Source organism: Ptychodera flava, chromosome 9 (assembly GCF_041260155.1).
Source record: "Ptychodera flava strain L36383 chromosome 9, AS_Pfla_20210202, whole genome shotgun sequence".
In the NCBI taxonomy this organism is placed as follows: domain Eukaryota; kingdom Metazoa; phylum Hemichordata; class Enteropneusta; family Ptychoderidae; genus Ptychodera; species Ptychodera flava.
Genome location: NC_091936.1, coordinates 23,838,951 through 23,857,453, shown reverse-complemented (window position 1 = coordinate 23,857,453; position 18,503 = coordinate 23,838,951). Strand labels below are relative to the sequence as shown.

The following is an 18,503-nucleotide window of genomic DNA, read 5'->3' as shown; positions in this document are numbered from 1 at the left end:
ACAGATGAGCAGTAAAGTTAGGCTCTCTAGACATTATTTCTATTCATCTTGGGAGTTTGACCAATACTATATGTGGATTGACATCTTGAAATAGTGAAACAGATGAGGTAAATTGTGATATAATCTGGCAAACACCAGAAAAATACCTTTGTTTAACTACTGTAATGGCTTCTGAGAAGTGTTTTTACACTGTACAATGCAGTAACGTCTTACCAATAATACTCATAATATCATATATTCATATTGATTTCGCCTTGTTTTACCCTTTCACCTCCATGGTAAGGTCTAAACTTTTGGGAACTTGAACATCAGCACTGGAAATGGGGATAAAAAAGATAAGAAAAGCCTTTTGTTTTTTTCAAGTCACACATGAAAACTGAAACTCCTCAGCTCTAACTTTGTCCCTTTGATTTAGTTCAAATCTGACAGCCTTACTACTTACATATTTTATACATTTGAACAGACATTATTCAGGAGCAGACTGTATGTGTAGACAGATCCATGCCTCAAAGTAGTTGACAACTTAATCATTTGGCTAAAATGATAAGCTCATTTCTAATCCAGATACACATCAATCTAGACTGGCGAAGTCATCATTTCCCCACTTTGCAACTAAAAGTTACATAGGAAAAAAAGGGAAATTACGCTATTCACAGCAGAAAATGCTAATGTCTGAAGTGTCACTTGTCAGCACTCTATAGCTTTGAATGGTGAATTTATAGCGGTCACTTTGCTGCATGTCAGAACCACTACATTCATACATTTCTTATTTGTCGTTTCCACTTCAGTAATTGGATTTGGTGAGCTGAAAAAACCCATAAAGCCAAAAAAAAGGAAATAGAGCAAAAAACTACACTGCTGCATAATATCTTAATGAGAAACTAGCATGAAAAGCAAACCTATCATTTTTAGTATAGGCTAGTTAATATGTCACAGACTCACATGTACTGGGGTAAAATCTTTGTCAGTCAACTCATGTGAAATTTCCTCAACTCAATACACGAAAACACTGGCTGTAAAATTTTCTTGAATCAAAGAGAACTATCCTGAGTCAGCAGAAGACTGAATTATCTTGAGAGAGCATAATCAGCAATGCCTAAAAAACTTACAAGAAGCCATAGCTCTTCCTGTTGTTTGGAAAATATGCATAGATAATACAGACAACATTTCATTTTTAATCAGATTAAAATGTTTAATTACGGAAAAATACCACTGATTTTTTGACAGAGTTGCAAATTACCCATCGTTGATTAGCAAAATAAATTTTTTAAAGATATTTGAAATTTGGCATGTTAGAGTTGCTATGCAACCACTTTTCTAATATTTCTCATTTGCAATGCAAATGTAGCTGAAAAATCCCTGTGAAAATTGTATATCGCAATTGTAAAGATGTCATATATGATGTTATGATGATTTTTTTCCAGGTCACCTAACCCTAGACAAACGATGTTCTGTTGCATTGAGAAATGAAGTTCATCAAGGCTTGTACTTGTACAAGGTCCTTTAGTACTTGTTATGATGTGCTCCTTGTAAAAACACTATCTTTTGTAAGCAAGGTATAGAAAACTTGCTAGCACGCTGAATGTACTTGTAAATGTCTAGAGCACTGCATTAGAGGTGAGTCCGAATGAAAATATGCATTTCCTGTAATCTTACCGACCAACCTTATTTAAATTTACACACCTTATCCTCTATTTCCTCATTTTGAAAATAACATTTGGAATTATCAAGTTTTGTTTTTCCCATTGTAACAGTGAAGAAAAAAATAAGGAAAAAGTTCCCTATGCTTCTATCGTAATTCTCCGTTGTGTGTGTTACTTGGAAGAGTCAATTTGTATCTTTTATTTAGCCTAATAACCAAACTGTAACGATACAAACATACTGGTCGAAAGCATGGTAAAAGAAAGTTCCTTGTATTTTCAGAAATTTAAACGTGATTTGAGAACCACAAATGACCCTTGGAATACCCTGTAACTTTCTATCCTTTACCTGACGTCAAAATACGTTTTTGATTCTTTTCTGTGGAGATCTGACGAATGAACCTGATGACTCTGTGAAGAATGAGTTGCCAGATTTTGTACCGGTGTATGCCTACGTATAACATTATTGATATTAAAACACAGATAACCAGACATTGTTTGTTTTTGTGAAAACGATAGACCAATTCATTTGTCATTCGGTCTGTCATGACAGCTGTTTATGACAATTTAACAGACTATTATGAGTACAACAGAAGGCATCAACTTCCTCCTGGAATGGAAATAACCAGGTCTTTCCCAAGCACAATTCTATGAATTCTGCAGCACCGCTTGTAAATATCATCGTAGGCGCTGCTCGACTTTGTTTGAGCTGTAGCGCCCTCTACAGGTTGTTCTTGGACAATCTTTTGTGAGGTCATCTCTTGCTGAGTTACACTACCCGCAATGTCACCACCACCGCCTACATCAGTCCCTTTTCCAGCCATGGAGTCTTGCTGATCGTCCTCTTTTGCATCAGCTACTCTCTCGTATTTGTCAGTCTCTGCACACTCAGTCTCGTTCCAAGATTGGGGCAAGCCTCTGGAAGCATCTGGTTTAGTTTCATCGGAGGTAGCACTGCCCTGGGAGTAGTCTGCTTCGTAGACACTGATATCATCCTGCAGGGTCTTGATTTCCTTCAGTGTATCTTCATCAAGGTATTTCCCATCCTGTAATTCATGGTATGTGCTGAGTGCACTGCCAGGAACAGAAGCACACGGAAACACACCTAGTTTAGATATGGCACAGGAACCACAGTTAACATGAACGTTCTCTACATATGTTCCAATATTATACATCTACCATCGAGAACAATAGAATTTAGCGTGCGCTAAAAAAAGCCGTACGGAACTCGCGCCCGTTCCGTAACACGTACGTACGGTTTCAAGGCGCCCCATTCCCTGCGGCTGTATCTGCGCGTTCACTGTGGAACGGTTTCAAGGGACCCCTTGGACGAGTGCCAGAACAAGTCTCGCGCGCCGCTCTGTACGTACGTATGTAGTGCACACACTCCAAAACTTGCAGAAGCGCGTCCGAGTTAGCGTTCAACATTGGCGCGATAAAATCGGAAGAAAAATTGTTGACATTGCACGAAAACAGTCACTACTCCACCATTTTGATGCCCCGATTAGGAATGTAAGATGTATAATAATAAGGTTATTACGAAAATACTGCAAAGGATGCACTCGGACATTGGCGCCGCGCATCGCCCTCCGCTTCGCGTCGGGCGATACACTACGCCAATGTCCTCCTGCATCCTTTGCGGTATTTTCGTAATAACCTCATAATAGTATATGTGAGTTTAGAGCAAAATTGCAGAGTTATTGACGACAAGAAATTTGCAATTCTCTTATTCTAAAGTCTTTTTTTAATGATATCTCATATTGGAAACCTAAAAATCATATCATCAAGAAACCAGCATTTTTCAAATACATGTTGTGTACTGTAACTGTTGATATGTGGAGTGCCCATTCATATTTCCATTTCATCAAGATCACTTTCATAAACTTTATTTACAATAATTGAAATTTCATTTAATTTGTATTTTTGATGAAAATGAGAGTTCATTCATGATAGCTACTATGATCAGATTTACATTTTGTGAAGAAAGTTCAAAAGTAAAGCTGTAATTATGTCATACTCATTGATCACATTTCAAAATATTTGTATGAATCTTCTTTACCATTTCAGATTTCAAAACCAAAACACACTGGGACATCTGACTGTTTTTGGCAAAGCTTTCAAGCAGCTTGGTTCAAAGACAGATGAAATTATCAATCTTTGAGGATTTTCCTAACAGCTAAAACAGACTGGTATTAATTTTGATGAATTTGTTCTTTTGCCGGGATTATTCTCTCTAAAAAGTGTATATCTAAATCAATCTAGAGAGTCATTCAATGTGTAATTTCAATATTTGTATTTAGAGTCTATCATTCGGTTTATATTATTTTCTTATTTATAGTTTTTGCTTTTTTTTCCTTCCATTTTTCTTCCTTTTCCGAGAGGTCTAAATTGCACTAGTCTCTGCACATGTATGGGTATGTGACTTAAATGACTAAATCAACTTTACGGCTATTTGACATGATTTATTTGTAACTTTTACCAGGTGATAGATAGATCGTGATTCTACTCACATTCTCTTCTAGATCTTTCTCGATGAGAATTATGATTCACATGTACGGTATTGCTCAGAATGTGTCATGTTCTACAGTTTTACTGACATTAATATTTATCTACATTTTTGATACAGACAATCAGTATTTGACTTCGTATTGAGAAACTTAATTCTTGACAACAAAAAACACCACAATGAGGTTCAAAGGGTTCCTAAGCAATGTTGCATTGACCATGTTAATTTACATCCTGATTGTAACATCTAAATTTTTGTTGTCATTGTGACAAATTGTGGTTATTGTACTTTCTTAAGAAACAGCAAACACACCATGGGTATTAAGAAAACAAAAATTTGAAAAAATAAATAAATAAATAAACAAATAAATGACTGTGTCTGAGAAATGACCACAGTACAATTATACAAGGTCCTGATTTCAATCACAAACTGCTTGTCGAAGCATACCTCAACACGCCTTTCAAGTAAGAGATTTTTACATGTGCTGTTATATGTTGCTGGTAACCGTCATCAAATCCCTGTTGCAAAGTCTCCTCTTCTCCCTTTGCAATTCCATCTCTGAATCCCTCCTTTGAAATAAAATAATAGTATGGCACAATGGAGTATTTATTCAGTATCAAACAAAAGCGTACAAATAGACAGAAAATTTTTTCGTCAATTATGAACACAAATGTAACACAATGTGACATTGCCAGGCTTTGGGAGAAATAGAGGTAACAAGAAGATGACATTTGCATATGGCAAAAGGAAGCTCTTGAGTTTGCGCCTCGAAAGTAAAATACTAACTTTTGTCCACACTAGCACTTTCCTCAATAGCGCTGATCGCAAATGACGTCACTGTTCTCTCTCATTAATATGCATAAATAAACATTTGTCCGCATTTTCCGCATAAACGACGAAAATAAAACCTGCGAATGTTAGAATGGCTATTTAGCGTCACACTTATTCGTATGAATTGATGACTGAGACTACAAGCTGCAACAACAGCCGCGCAAACAACGACAAAATTTGTCCGAATTTCAGCATATTTGTCCGAAAGTCGCGCGCGTGCAGCTATATTTAGTAACAATATGAAATCGCGATCAACGCTATTAAACTTTTACTCCACTATATTCTTACCAAATCAAAAATAAAAAACAGGGGTCAGCATGTAAAGTGTGGTACTAGAGACTCTGGTAATAGAAACAAATGACTTGACATTCACCAATATTTTAAATTTAAATTGGTTGTCATCCCTGTTTTAAAATCATGGGGGAAAAATACATTTTTAATTTTCGAACAACTAAGATTGTGACATGACAGTCACAGGCGCCCTCGCTGTGTATCGGACCACAAGCGACTGTGGTTGAGGCAGTACTTTTGAATGCCACATAGTACTGTGGTCAAGGCTTCAACCACGGTGGGGTATACAACTATAGATCCTGTTTCTGCGGATCCGTGCTAAAACTGAGCGACTTTGGCATAAATTCTGGACATTATTCAGAATTCAATGACAGAAATATTACATTTTTATTACATTTTTATCGACAAAAACATAAACAATTTTTACACTTTCAATATGACTAATGCCTTATGACCCTGTGATCCTAGCAGCAGAACAGTAACTCAATTTTTTCTTATGGTTGTGGGTCTATAAAGTTCGACCCCCCCCCCCCCCCCCCGAAAAAACCTCGAGCAACCCCCGTTATGTAATTCCACGTGTTGTGGCTATAGCGCGTCTCGCTCTGCACGAACAATTTCTTTACCTTCTGTCTTGCCTCTCTTATACGGTTCCATTCGACTGCACCGTGCCGTTTTATGTCTTCGTCTTCTGAATCCGATGATCCCGAACCAAACATCTTTTCATTTACTGATTACAAACTGTTAAACATCCCCACTACAAACTACAAACGTTTGGAAACTATTTGATAGAGGCGGCCATATTTAACCTCGTCCCAAAACAGCTGGCACTCAATTGCACACAACACAATTAATTCAGCTGTGATTTGCGTAAATCTCTTTTAGAAAGTTCGGTTTGGCTTATTAATGAGTTTTTGAACCCCGCAATTTCGAAATCACCGTAACTAATAAGTTGATATTTTGGCTAACCTACAATAATTATGTTCATAACTTCCAAACGGTTGAGAAAGTTTCTTAATTCCCAGTAACACAAAATAAGATTCAATCACCGTGGAATAAGCTCTACTAGAGCTAAGATAAGATTTCCTAACTTAAGCAGTATAAAATAGTGTAACATTTGCGTAACGATCTTATATTTAATCATGTTCCTTGTATTGGGTGTAAACGAAAATCTCGAAACTGTAGTCGCAGCTCCAAGTCACGTGACTGTAGGTATAATGGCGACCTTCGAACTGAGAGTTCATTGCATAGGAGCAGCGCTCCGACTCTGATGGGATTCAAATACTCCACAAATTTCGTCTGAATCCGGTCATCCTATGCATAGTTTACTACATGAAGCATATATTTATCAACCGTAAGTTTTTGTTCATGTTATTATGTATGTTTCACAGGATGGACTCCCCGTTGTTTTGTTTGTTCAGTGGCAAATTTTTGTGAGAAACTTTGTTGAGGTTTGGTTTCCCATCTCAGCTTGATCCGCTGTTCTGTGAAGCCTACTGTACATGTACTCTACTCCGGGACTGTACTGTACTGGTTAGCGGTGACTCCCTGCTCTGTTTGTTGGCTTCCAGCACTTTATGTAGCTCGATTTCTACCCTGTTCGAAACTCAAGAAGCATTTCTTGGCTGGTGCAAACCAGGTTTATGTAATATAGTCCTTTGAGTGAACCAAACCAAAAACGCGACTATTTATTGGTTTTCCACCTTTTTTTTCTACTCCGATTTGTTAGGTCAACGTTATGTCAAGTTAACAAATGTGAACTTCCGACTCCCATATGAACAGTCGGCGGACCTGTGTTAACAACGAGAGGGAAGCCCTACGAGCACTTATGAATCCCATATACGGGAAGGTTTCTTTTTCCGACAACTATGGACGGTGAGGTCCGGGCTGCAGTTCCGAAGTGAGTACACCCAATCTCATTTTGTAATTTCTGATAAACCACAAAGGACGGTGTCGCTTACGTTATCGTTACGCGTCGTCTGGACCTTGTTCGACCATGTAGGTTCGACAGACCTGTCGTCGTTTAATAACCTGTACACTGCCACATTAATACAGGTGACTTCCATTCTTATGCGCTCTCTTACTTTAACTCTAAGTGAACCAATATGTTAATAAAAAATATAGTGAGTAGATGTAAATGTTTCCACCAGTTTTTGAAATATTCCCTTGCCTTGAATGTTGATGAACCGTTCGTGAACGCACGAGCAACTCCAGCGTAAACTCTTTTTTTTCCGTTGGAGATAACATAAACAAGTTCGTAAATCCAAGAGCTCAGTGTTTCTGTGTTTAAATAAGACGCTGTTTTGGCATGCTTTCGCCACCTTGTCACAGCGGCCACAGGGTACAATATGTAACCTAAAATAATTTAAGCGTTTTGCTTAGAGCATGGATTGGAGCTCAAAGTCACACAAATTTAGGATGTCGTCATCGGCCTCTTGACACCTGCTTTACATGTCAGGGGAATTGATATGGTAAATAAGGCAACCACCTTGAGTTGGTCTGGGTTGGGTGTGTCCGACTTTGTGGTGGGTCTGGTAACAATAGGCAAAAATGGCCGGCAGAATTTATCAGCAGATAGTAAAACAGTAGCACGCCATCGTCAACACAGTAATCCCCGCCTATTTTGTGGCCGCGTTTCCCGTTTAAACAACAAGTTAACTGTGAATCTCATGCACATTTTACATAAAATGCTGGTGATACATTGAACTGTAGGTACTTGAAAATGGATATCTTGTGTTTGAAGCCAGACTTGCTGATTAGATAAGAGGGTCACTCACTAATAACAATACAACATGATGTAGAAGTGAAAGAGGTAGTTTGACACCATGTCAGAAGACGCTGATACCTTAATGCCAAGAAACCACATGTGCATATAACAAGCCATTTGTGTAAACAGTGCTAATCACATTTAGATGACCTCAGGCATGCATGCAATTTTATATTTCCAATTTTACCTTTATTATTGAGCAGTCAGAAATCCAATAACCAGCTATCTAAATATTAGGTTGTGATTTGAAAATTAGGGCCAGTAAGTGGAATGAATGAATGTTCATATATTATATTCCTGTGGCAAGCGGGTACAAAGCACAGATGAATGTCATGACCAGCTGGAAACCTGCACTCTAATTAGAAAATAGGGCTGATGAAATTTATAGAATCATGAAAGTGAAATTCCTGTCAAACTTCTAATGTATTAAAAAGAGAGTTAAGTAGTACATTTAGATTTCTGATGATTTTTTGCAAAGTGCAACTGTGTCTTCGTTGAATTTTGAGTTATAGCTCTGAAGTACTTGGTAAGAAGATGTTTACATAAAATTGGAATAGTGTGAATGTGCTTTGTAACGTGTCTGCGTCAAAGTCCACGCCTCGAAAGGTTTATGTAATGATGATGTTTTGATTTTGTGGTGGGGCATATAATCATAGCTGCAATGGCAAGGGTTTTGGTAGCAACAAAAACATTTTCTCAAGCTGCATATTTCTATGAGCAAAGAGAATTCCAATATTTAGTACTATATGCAATTACAATACTGTTTGGGGAAAGGCGTTTGATGACAAATTAACCATTAGAAAAACTTAAAAGCTTCAGGGTTGCTAAGATCCGTGAACCATATTAGAACTATGACTGTGGCAGTCGTGTTCTTCACATATCAACAAGATGAGTATTTGTATTGTATACCGTACTTGTCCTATAGGGCCAAGGTTAGCTTTAGTTGGTATGGAAACATGTAAATCTTTAAAGCAAAATAACGGACTGGGATCCATGTTAATTAATCCTCTTTCTACCAGGCTTCATAGACATACCATAGAAATAAATAGAACTTCAGAGAAAGAGGATTAATCAGAATCAAAATGGAATAATGAATTTATCTGTATGGATCGTACCATGTCAGCTTTTTGAATGAAGTCATTTTTTCTGATCCATTCTACAATTAATCAATATTCATTGTGTACCTGGTTGAATTTGTCAAATGTCTGTTCTGTAGCTGCAGCATCTCCAAAACTGTACAAATTCAAGTTTGAAACCATGAACAATGGTATACCTAACGTCTTGTTTTTTTTTTCAAAATTAAACATTTATCGTATAGAGATTATTGATGGACATTTAATACCCGCTTATATAAAATCACAGAGAACTTGTTTTAGACTAGAGGGCAAGTTCATGAAAAATTTTGCTGAAACAAAATTCAATGAGGGAATTGTGTAACATAGACTTCAAGAGGGAAGAAATTCTACTGGAATATCCCTAAAATGTACATATGAGCCTCTGAACACGATTTGTTTTGTACAATTGAATGGCATTTTGTGGTAGTCAGTGGCAGTATTTGTTTCAACTCTCATATCATCTTTGACGAGATGTAATATGGCAGAAAGAAATTTTAATGAAAACTAATACAAATACCGGTATATGTATGTACAAAATGAAGTGTTTGATATTAGAATTTCTTTCCAACAAAATTTTTTCATTGGAATTTGTGTACAATTGTTTTTTCATTCTGCCTGAATAATGTCTGATTGTGATACTGCAAACCAGACATACCATTCATTCACTGTGGTTTCTACATGCCAGCACAACAGGTGGTTATGCATGTGCAATTGTTCTTGGGAAATGGCCTGGTTTTTCAGCGTGGCATCCTGTGCTATTGTTTCATGAATGGGATCTTTTGAATGACAGTAAAGAGTTTCCCATGAACAGAAAAGTTTACTGTTTATATGATATTACTGTTTAAAGGGACATAAGCTGTAACTTGTGGCAAGTTTTCCAGTATTCTGCTTCTGTATATCAACTACCGTGTCTGACCCTAATCCGTTTGTCATGCTGAAATTTCGAGTATTCTTTTTGTCAACACAGCTTGTATGTGTGTAGTGATCATTGTTTATTGTTTACAACTGAATTCTCGTCGGGACTTGAATTCAATTTTCAACAATAACAATGTAGATTATACTCATATAGGTTGTGTGGAAATGCTAAATACTTGGCGTCAAATTACAGTTTAGGGATTCAATACAGAAAGTGTAGGGAAACCACAAAACAAGTTCTGATAAATTGCCAAAAGATACAGTGTATGGAGCTTTAAGTTTATCAGTGCTACTTGTAAATTTAGATGATTTCTGTAACTTTTCAAAATGTTGAGTCTTTGTAAAGTCAGCAAGTGGGATGAAATGATACAAATACTGAAGATTGACTTGAAGTTTATGTTCAAATAAGGTCCTTCTATGTTGACTTGATCATGATTTGTACTAATATAGTCACATCAAATGATCAACATTTTACAAGAGCTAGTTTAAATACCACTTCACATTTTATACATACTTCATCTACCAGACATATGTTTTCAGCACACACGACTATTTGAAATTAATGGTCACCTGAAGGAGAGATCACTCAGTGATTGTCTTTTCACTGTGGAGCACTGTAAACAATGTCTATGAAGTCATTGGCTGATATCGCTGGTTTTCTGTTCCTCACAAAGTCATAAAAAAGCATTGTTCGCAGTCCTTCTGCATACATGGCCGATGAAGTCATCGCAAAGTTTCACTGAAAGCAGTTGTGAAGCAAATTATAGAAAATTGTATGGAAGCAAAGACTGTACCTTTTGATTCAGGCATCTGCTATAACAGTGGAGAAGCAAGCTCATCGTAAACATTCTAGAAAAAAATCGTTACATCTTTTGTTCATTTATATCATCGTAAATATGAATTTTTTATTGGAAATACACAGTGTAGGTGTTGATATATGTGTTATCAAGTCTTACATCTCATCAGCATTTATAGAGGTGTGCGCGAACCTATATGTCTTAATGGTAAATAAATGTTTGAAAAATATTAATGATTAAAATGTGCTGAGATAAATCATGCTAATTGCACGTATGGTCAAAGGTACGGTACAATAATGGTGTACAGATACAGGAAGAATATATAGAAATGTCATGGTCTCATCTCTTTTTATTGCATATTCTACAGTGCTTTATTTTGCCATCAATGCAATCTTGATGTTGTAATTTCAAATCGAGTGATAGATACTACTGTGCAGCTAAATTACATGGAAGGATATGCTCACACATTGTATGGAGATTATGTATTCATCTCGTCATTACTAAATTATGTTGAGGCACCTTAAGTGTAGACTGATGGGATTACATCCCACGCTGTTGACTCAGTATTTTGTAAGTGTTAAATAAAAACAGTAGCTAACTCCCACCATACTTGTAGCAAATTCAAGTGGATGTAAATTTAATATACAGGTATTTGACAAGATGCAAAAGAAAGTTAGTAAGTAAATACTTGACTACTTTACTCTTCACAGGCCTTATTGATATGTAATCCTTTGAAAAATTTGCTTTCTGTTTGAAAAAATGTGCTTTCTGTGTAATCTCATCTATTATTATCTCTGTTAAGATGTAAATGGAAGCATTCACATTTATGAAATTATGGTACATTTGTATACTCAGCTGATTAGGTTCTTTCCTTCATTCCCTGATTAAAACACAAAAGGATATTGTTATACAGTTGTATAACACTGTGTAATCCTGTGCCATCACAAGCTACAAGTATCAATACAAAAAAATGAAGAATATGCTGTTTCTATGCAAATGTACGTGAAAAAACAATCTAGACATCACCATGGGTAGATGTGTAATTAAAGGAATTTTAATGGACATGCAGAGCTTTTATAATACATTACGGACCTAGCCCACAAGGCCAAAATCATTTTTATCCATATTGGTAAGTCATAAATCATATTTTCTAATAAATTCTCTGCGAGGTGACAGATATTTACCCCTGACGTCAATAACACACACGCACATGCAGAGTAAAATTACTGCCCCAAGCAGTGTGAGCAGTGGTTCAGATGTAAAGTGATGCTTGGTAGCTGGTGTCCTCAATTGTGCCATGGAGTGGTGCAGTTTTCCTTTGCGTCCATGGTTACCAAGATGAAAAAAAACACTTTTCTCTGAGAGAATAGCCTAATATGGTAATAAAGCTGCATGTGATGTAGGTCATTTGATATGCATATTTATTTTGTGATTAACTGCGATCTGTTAGATTTTGCTGTATCTGTTTACTTTTATTGATCATTCTGCTATTGGACAGCCTTGCAAAATGAAGCGTGTCAGTCATTGGATTTTCTATGCTATCATGCCATCAGAAGCCATTCATTAATTGCCATTTTATCTAATTGGGATGTGTATTTGTCATGCATGGTATTTCAGGCATATGATTATTAATTACTTTTTAAAAAACAACTAATCCAAAATTGTCAAGGGAATCTGTTTTAAAGAGGCAACAGCTGTCAATTTTGGTAAATGTCAGTGTCAGGGAATGATCTGTGACCACAATTCTGTGTTGTTGTGCACACATCTATGTCATGAATGAGGTGGATTTCTGGGAAATACTGGTTTCGCCTGTAACTGTTCACAGTTTCACACACACTGCTGTGGAAGTACAGCGCCTGATACGTAAACAGCTTTGATAATTGCAGTGAGTGTGTGTGTGGAACTTTACCACAAAAAAATAGCCTGTCAATTTTCTGGAGAACATCAAAATTTTTGCAAATTAGAAACAAGAGGGAGAGAGAGGGCTACTGTGTAGTGTTTTGTTTATGCTAATTTTTTAGTTTCGCTGAGTAGATCTATAATGTTTAGTTCATGCTGTGGAAAGTTATTTCCTGATATGTTGATTTTTTTTTTGCCATTACTGTATGTATCAGTTGACATGCAACTGCAAAAGGTACTGTTATTCAGAATTCTGCTATACAGCACAGTTTGAAAAACAAGCAGTGAAATTTGCACAACAATAATCCCACACTCCAGATAACAGTTGGTCGACTCAAAAGTCTATATGCTCAGGCAAACTTGCTACCAGAGTGGCAGTGTACACAAGCACGTACAAGGTCAGATTTTGAAAGTCTTTATTGCGTTGCATTTCAACCATCCAAACCTTTAACCAAATTGGCAGGTGACCTAAAGTGTTGACATGTGCAAGTCTTATAATGTGATTCTAATAACAAGAACAGGTATGATATTGACAATTAAACTTTGAACCCCACTGTTCAATTTGAATTACTTGCTCCTTTGACTTTCACACCAGTTGCAAGTTCAAGGTGGTACGGTATATATTGCTTCTGTGCTAATTACGCTTGCCAGGTCCACTGTTGTGTAATTAGTCCCCACGGACACCGTCCGGGGGGACTTATAGGTTTGGTCATGTCCGTGCGTGTGTGCGTCCGTGCGTGCGTGCATCCGTCCGTCCGTCCGTTCACGCAGATATCTCAGAGATGCCTGATACAATTTCATTCAAATTTGGTACAAGGATTACTTCATATGTCATACAGATGCACGTCAATTTGTTTTGTGATACGATCCAATATGGCTGCCAGGCAGCCATTTTATTACGATTTTTTCATGTACAGAGCCATAATTCAGGCATGTTTCAACTGATTTTATTCAAAGTTGGTACAAGGACATTGACCAATGTCATAGATATACACGTGAATTCTTTTTGTGATATGATCCAAAATGGCCGCCGTGCGGCCATTTTGTTACGATTTTTTCATGTACAGAGCCATAACTCAGGCATATCTCAACCGATTTTATTCAAAATTGGTACAAGGACATGGACCTATGTCATACATATGTACGTCAATTTGTTTTGTGATACGATTCAATATGGCAGCCAGGCAGCCATTTTATTACGATTTTTTCAGGTACAGAGACATTACTCAGGCATGTTTCTACAGATTTTATTCAAAGTTGGTACAAGGACATTGACCAATGTCATAGCTATGGACATCAATTTGTTTTGTGATATGATCCAATATAGCCGCCATGCGGCCATTTTGTTACGATTTTTTCATGTACGGAGCCATAACTCAGGCATATCTCAACCAATTTTATTCAAACTTGGTACAAGGACATCGACCAATGTCATACATATGCACATTGACTTGTTTTGTGATACGATGCCATATGGCCGCCGTGTGGCCAGTTTATTACGTTTTTTCATGTCCAGAACCATAACTCAGACATGTATCAAGCAAATTTATTCAAAGTTGGTATAAGGAGATTGACCAATGTCATACATATGCATGTTAATTTGTTTTGTGATACGATCCAATATGGCTGCTGTGCGGCCATTTTGTTTTTTCATGTACAAAGCCATAACGCAGGCATATTTCAACTGATTTTAATCAAAGTTGGTACAAAGACATTGACCTGTGTCATACATATGCACATTGATTTGTTTTGTGATTCGATCCAATATGACCACCATGTGGCCATTTTATTACGATTTTTTCATGTCCTGAACTACAACTCAGACATGTATCAAGCGAATTTATTCAAAAGTATTTTTATCACAGACCTAATGAAGAGGACTCTATCCTCTCTGAGGACCTGTAATCAAAGCACCCATTAACAAGTGGGGACTGTGTCATCAACGATGACTTGTTTCAGGTTACATGTACACTCAAAATGTTGCGAAGGAAATTAATTGGTAGCTAATGTGTTCAAAATTAGTTGTCATATAATTTTAGAAACTGGAGTGAGAAACTATCAGAAAATAAGGTTGCTTTTTTTGAGAAAGAAAAGAGATCACCTGATCACCTAATGTCAAATTTTGGAAATCGCATCTTGACAAGGACTTATTCCCTGGGCTTTCCAAATGTTCTGTGAAATGTATTGCTAGTATTACTGTAGTCATAATAGTGTCACATAGTGATACAGGTGTACTGGTACATACCTTGAAGACTTTCAAAAACACTTTGTATGACCACCAGCCATTACAGTAAATTACCCCCATCATATTTTAGTTTTCAATGTTGGACAGGACTTTCTTCTTCAGAATAGTGAATACGGTTCAAATACACATATGTTGTAATGTGTGATGGAAATCATTGCTGTCTAGTTGATGAAAACTACAGATGAGTATTGATTGTGTACATAAGTTTTAATTTGCTATTAAAAATGTAAAGTGTAAGCCAAGCAGATCAAGATGCACCATTGAGTCATGGGTGGTGATGTAACCAGAGTTCATTGCAGTTTAATCCGGCATCTCAATAGCCTTGCCAATAGGCCTTGGGAGTTGTTATTGTTAGTGTGTGGGTACATGTATTCTTCTGTAGACAATACCCAACCCATTATCACTCTTCCTGTCCAAAGAGTACACCTTGGTGCTCAGACGCTCGTTCATACCACATGCTAAAGCTCACCAATGGTAGTTGAGTAATGTTGCATGATTAAAAAAAGTGAAAGTGGGTGTCTGCCCAGTTGCTCTGGAAAATTGAAGTGGCAAAGTGTGTATAATTCAAATGATAAAACTGTGATGTCGTTAAAACTTTTACTGAAGCAGAAGTTGTAGTGTCGGCCAATTGATTCATCTTTCCGCTTGCGATATTTTGAAGTGCCAGCTAGCTCTTTTCAAGGCTAGGTCAGTCTCATTGGTTTCTGGGTACAATGTAGGTCAAATGCCTACCGGTATGCAGAATGAATAACAAAGAATTGAATAATTACCATAGCTTCTCTTTCTGCTGTACGGTTCATGATTTCTGCCAGGGGGAATTGATTTTGTTGTGTGTGCAGTGTTTTTGAAATGTGTTCCTTCTGGCATTCTGACCCTAGTTATCAGCTCCAATGAGAAAATGAAAATAATTTTCTGAGGGCTGTACCAGCCAGTTTGGGAAATAGTCTTCATACCCACTTCTCATATTCTCAATGACATTGGTGTATGAGTAGGTTTTTCATGGTACAGAAGTGTTCGATAGCGTCCAGACAAGGTTTTAATCCTTGTACCCCTATGCTTTGGTTTATAGTGGTATATTCTCATTGATTTCAGCGGAGTGGTTTGACTTTCCTAAGAGGACATAAGAGGTTTAAAGGGTTACTGTAAAAGTGTTGAAATGTAAACCGTCTGTCTCTGTGAATTTTACCTGGGCAAGCTTAAATTACTTCTAACCAAACTACAAAGTTGAAATGTAGACACAAAAGCACCAATGTATCTTTTCACAGGTGATGTCATCAGCTAAACTAGCAAAAATGTGACCTGCAGTCCAAACTTTGTGACCTGCCCTCTGAACACATCAGTCTTCCATCAATTTATAAAATATTTCACTGTCATGTGCTGTTTGATAGATTTGACAGGTAGATAACAGTTTATTTATCATAAGCTATCTTTAATATGTGATTGATTCTCCATACTTTATGAATTTAATGTAATACACCAGTTTTTTGATGTAAACTGTCACAAAATATTCCATTTTGATCAGCCATCAGTTGCTGTCATGTTTGCTCATATCAAATAATTTTCCCAATGCTGTGCAAATATTTCCCAGCACAAAGTCTGCCAGGTTAAGGTTGGCCGCTCTCTATGCAATGGTTTCACTTTGTTTATGTCGGACAACTGAACAAGTCCTCTATTCTGTGCTATAATCTTTCATCTGCTCGTAGCAATGCTTAGCCTTCCATACTTGTGATTCAAAAGGACCTTTTTTTGTAGCTTTCACAGGTGAAAGTTTGTTAACATCTAGAGAACGCAGAGTTGCTTATCAGTTAGATTTGTAACCCATCAACTCTGTCAAAAATGTGTTGACAGTATGTCAGTCATCTGCCCCAGTCATGATCAGTTATCAGTCCAGTAAAACATGCTAAATTTTAGGGCCTGTCAATATTGATATGAGAGAAAATTAACAGTGATAAGATTTGTTATCAGAGTAAGGTGTTCATTGCTGCTGGTGTGAAAATGACCAAAAGAAAGAGCTCCATGCTGGAGCTGGTTATTTGTGGTGGCCTGTTTCTTACCACATTATAGTTTGTCCTGAGCTGTAATTGACATGCAATGGAGTCAGTTCTCTTGAAAGCAGAAGAATTTTAAACTTAATGTACATGTACATGTAGTCTGGTATAGGGTGATGCAACGAAATATAAAGAAATTCCAGTTGACGCCATGACTGCTAGCTAGTATGTTGTCAGATATCAGACATACACAGCTAAATTCATATAGCCAAGGAGTAAAATTTCTTTCCCTATAACCACTTGCCACTGTTATATGTTGTGAGGCAACTTTTATACCATAATGTTATGTAATGTCACAGATAAAACAGAATAAATTTTTTCCAAGTGTTCATTTTGACCTCGAAAATTGTGTTTTTTCACAAAAACAAATTGGTACAACTACTTACACTTCTGTTGGGCATTTTGTAGTAGCATAGTGAGCTCTACCAATGAAAAGCTTTCACAGTGGCATATTTACTTTTCATGAACTTTGACCTGAAAGTTTCATTAATCTAACCATTGCATGTCACTGCAGAAATGCATTTGGGAAAAATAATTGAACCAATTGAAAGTTCTGCATTTACACAATAATAAACAAGCATGAGCTTAAAAGTGTAATGTAATACATTGATATGTTTACCAGTTCCCCTTTGACCAACCAGGAATAAATATAGTGAATAAAATGTCTATCTGAAGTTGCGGTCTAGATCTAGGCAGACAGCTCAGTCAACACAAATAAATTTTCATAAATTTATTTTCCTGTGGTGTGTGGCCATTCGCACAATTCACAACATGTGTTGAAAGTGGGTGCAAGTGAAACGTACCTTTCCTATTCAGTGAGAAGTATTTTTTAAGTCACTGATAAGGTGTCTTACATACATGATATATCTGTTGGATGGTTCCTCCTTCCAGTTCTTAAAGATCACACACACATGCTGATTTTTTGGAAAAGTGTCTCTTAAAGTAACAGACGTGGTTAACTTTTGATAATATTTTCATTACTTTTGTTCAATAGAATAAATGTATCATCTAATTATGCTGCCAAAGAGCTGTTGAAATGCAAAATATTATCAAACCACGTTGTGTTTAAAAATATACCATGTTAGTGACAATAAATCAATTCCAGTCCAGTTGAAAATTCAGTCATCAAGTAACATCTGACACTGAGTAGTGTGACATGACTTTGTGTGACATGACAAAGTCTATTTTAAAAACACGATAAAATTACTTGTAACGGAAAGGGATAAAAATAAACACTCCTTTACAGACATAAATTCCTATTCTTGTTGAACTCCACCATCGCAGATGATGTGCAGTATCACAACTGGATTGTCGTTGACTCAAAAGTATGGTTATCATTTGAATCATGGATAACAAAGAAGCGAACAATTTTACTGTTTATGGTAGTATGCGCCTCAAAAGTGAAAAACTGAGAACTTTTATTCAAAGTTTCCTCAAGAAATCTTTCAACCA

General features: G+C 36.8%; 2 protein-coding genes across 4 annotated transcripts in view; one reads left to right on the top strand and one right to left on the bottom strand.

Annotated features, from left to right (window-relative positions):
- Positions 1–530: 530 nt before the first annotated feature.
- LOC139140432 (uncharacterized) lies at positions 531–6,090 on the bottom strand. The gene is made up of 3 exons (XM_070709713.1): positions 5,892–6,090; positions 4,594–4,715; positions 531–2,714 (listed from the first exon to the last, which is right to left on the bottom strand). Exons 1-3 carry the CDS (start codon positions 5,982–5,984, stop codon positions 2,240–2,242), a joined length of 690 nt encoding a protein of 229 aa, XP_070565814.1. The 5' UTR covers positions 5,985–6,090; the 3' UTR covers positions 531–2,239.
- A 387-nt stretch (positions 6,091–6,477) lies between these two features.
- Positions 6,478–18,503, top strand: part of LOC139140430 (enolase-phosphatase E1-like) — a 52,701-nt gene continuing 40,675 nt past the window's right edge. For all 3 annotated transcript variants that reach the window (XM_070709711.1, XM_070709707.1, XM_070709706.1), the window contains exons 1-2: positions 6,478–6,619; positions 6,995–7,165. The gene's annotated coding sequence lies outside the window, so the exon portion shown is untranslated. The remainder of the gene's footprint in view (positions 6,620–6,994; positions 7,166–18,503) is intronic.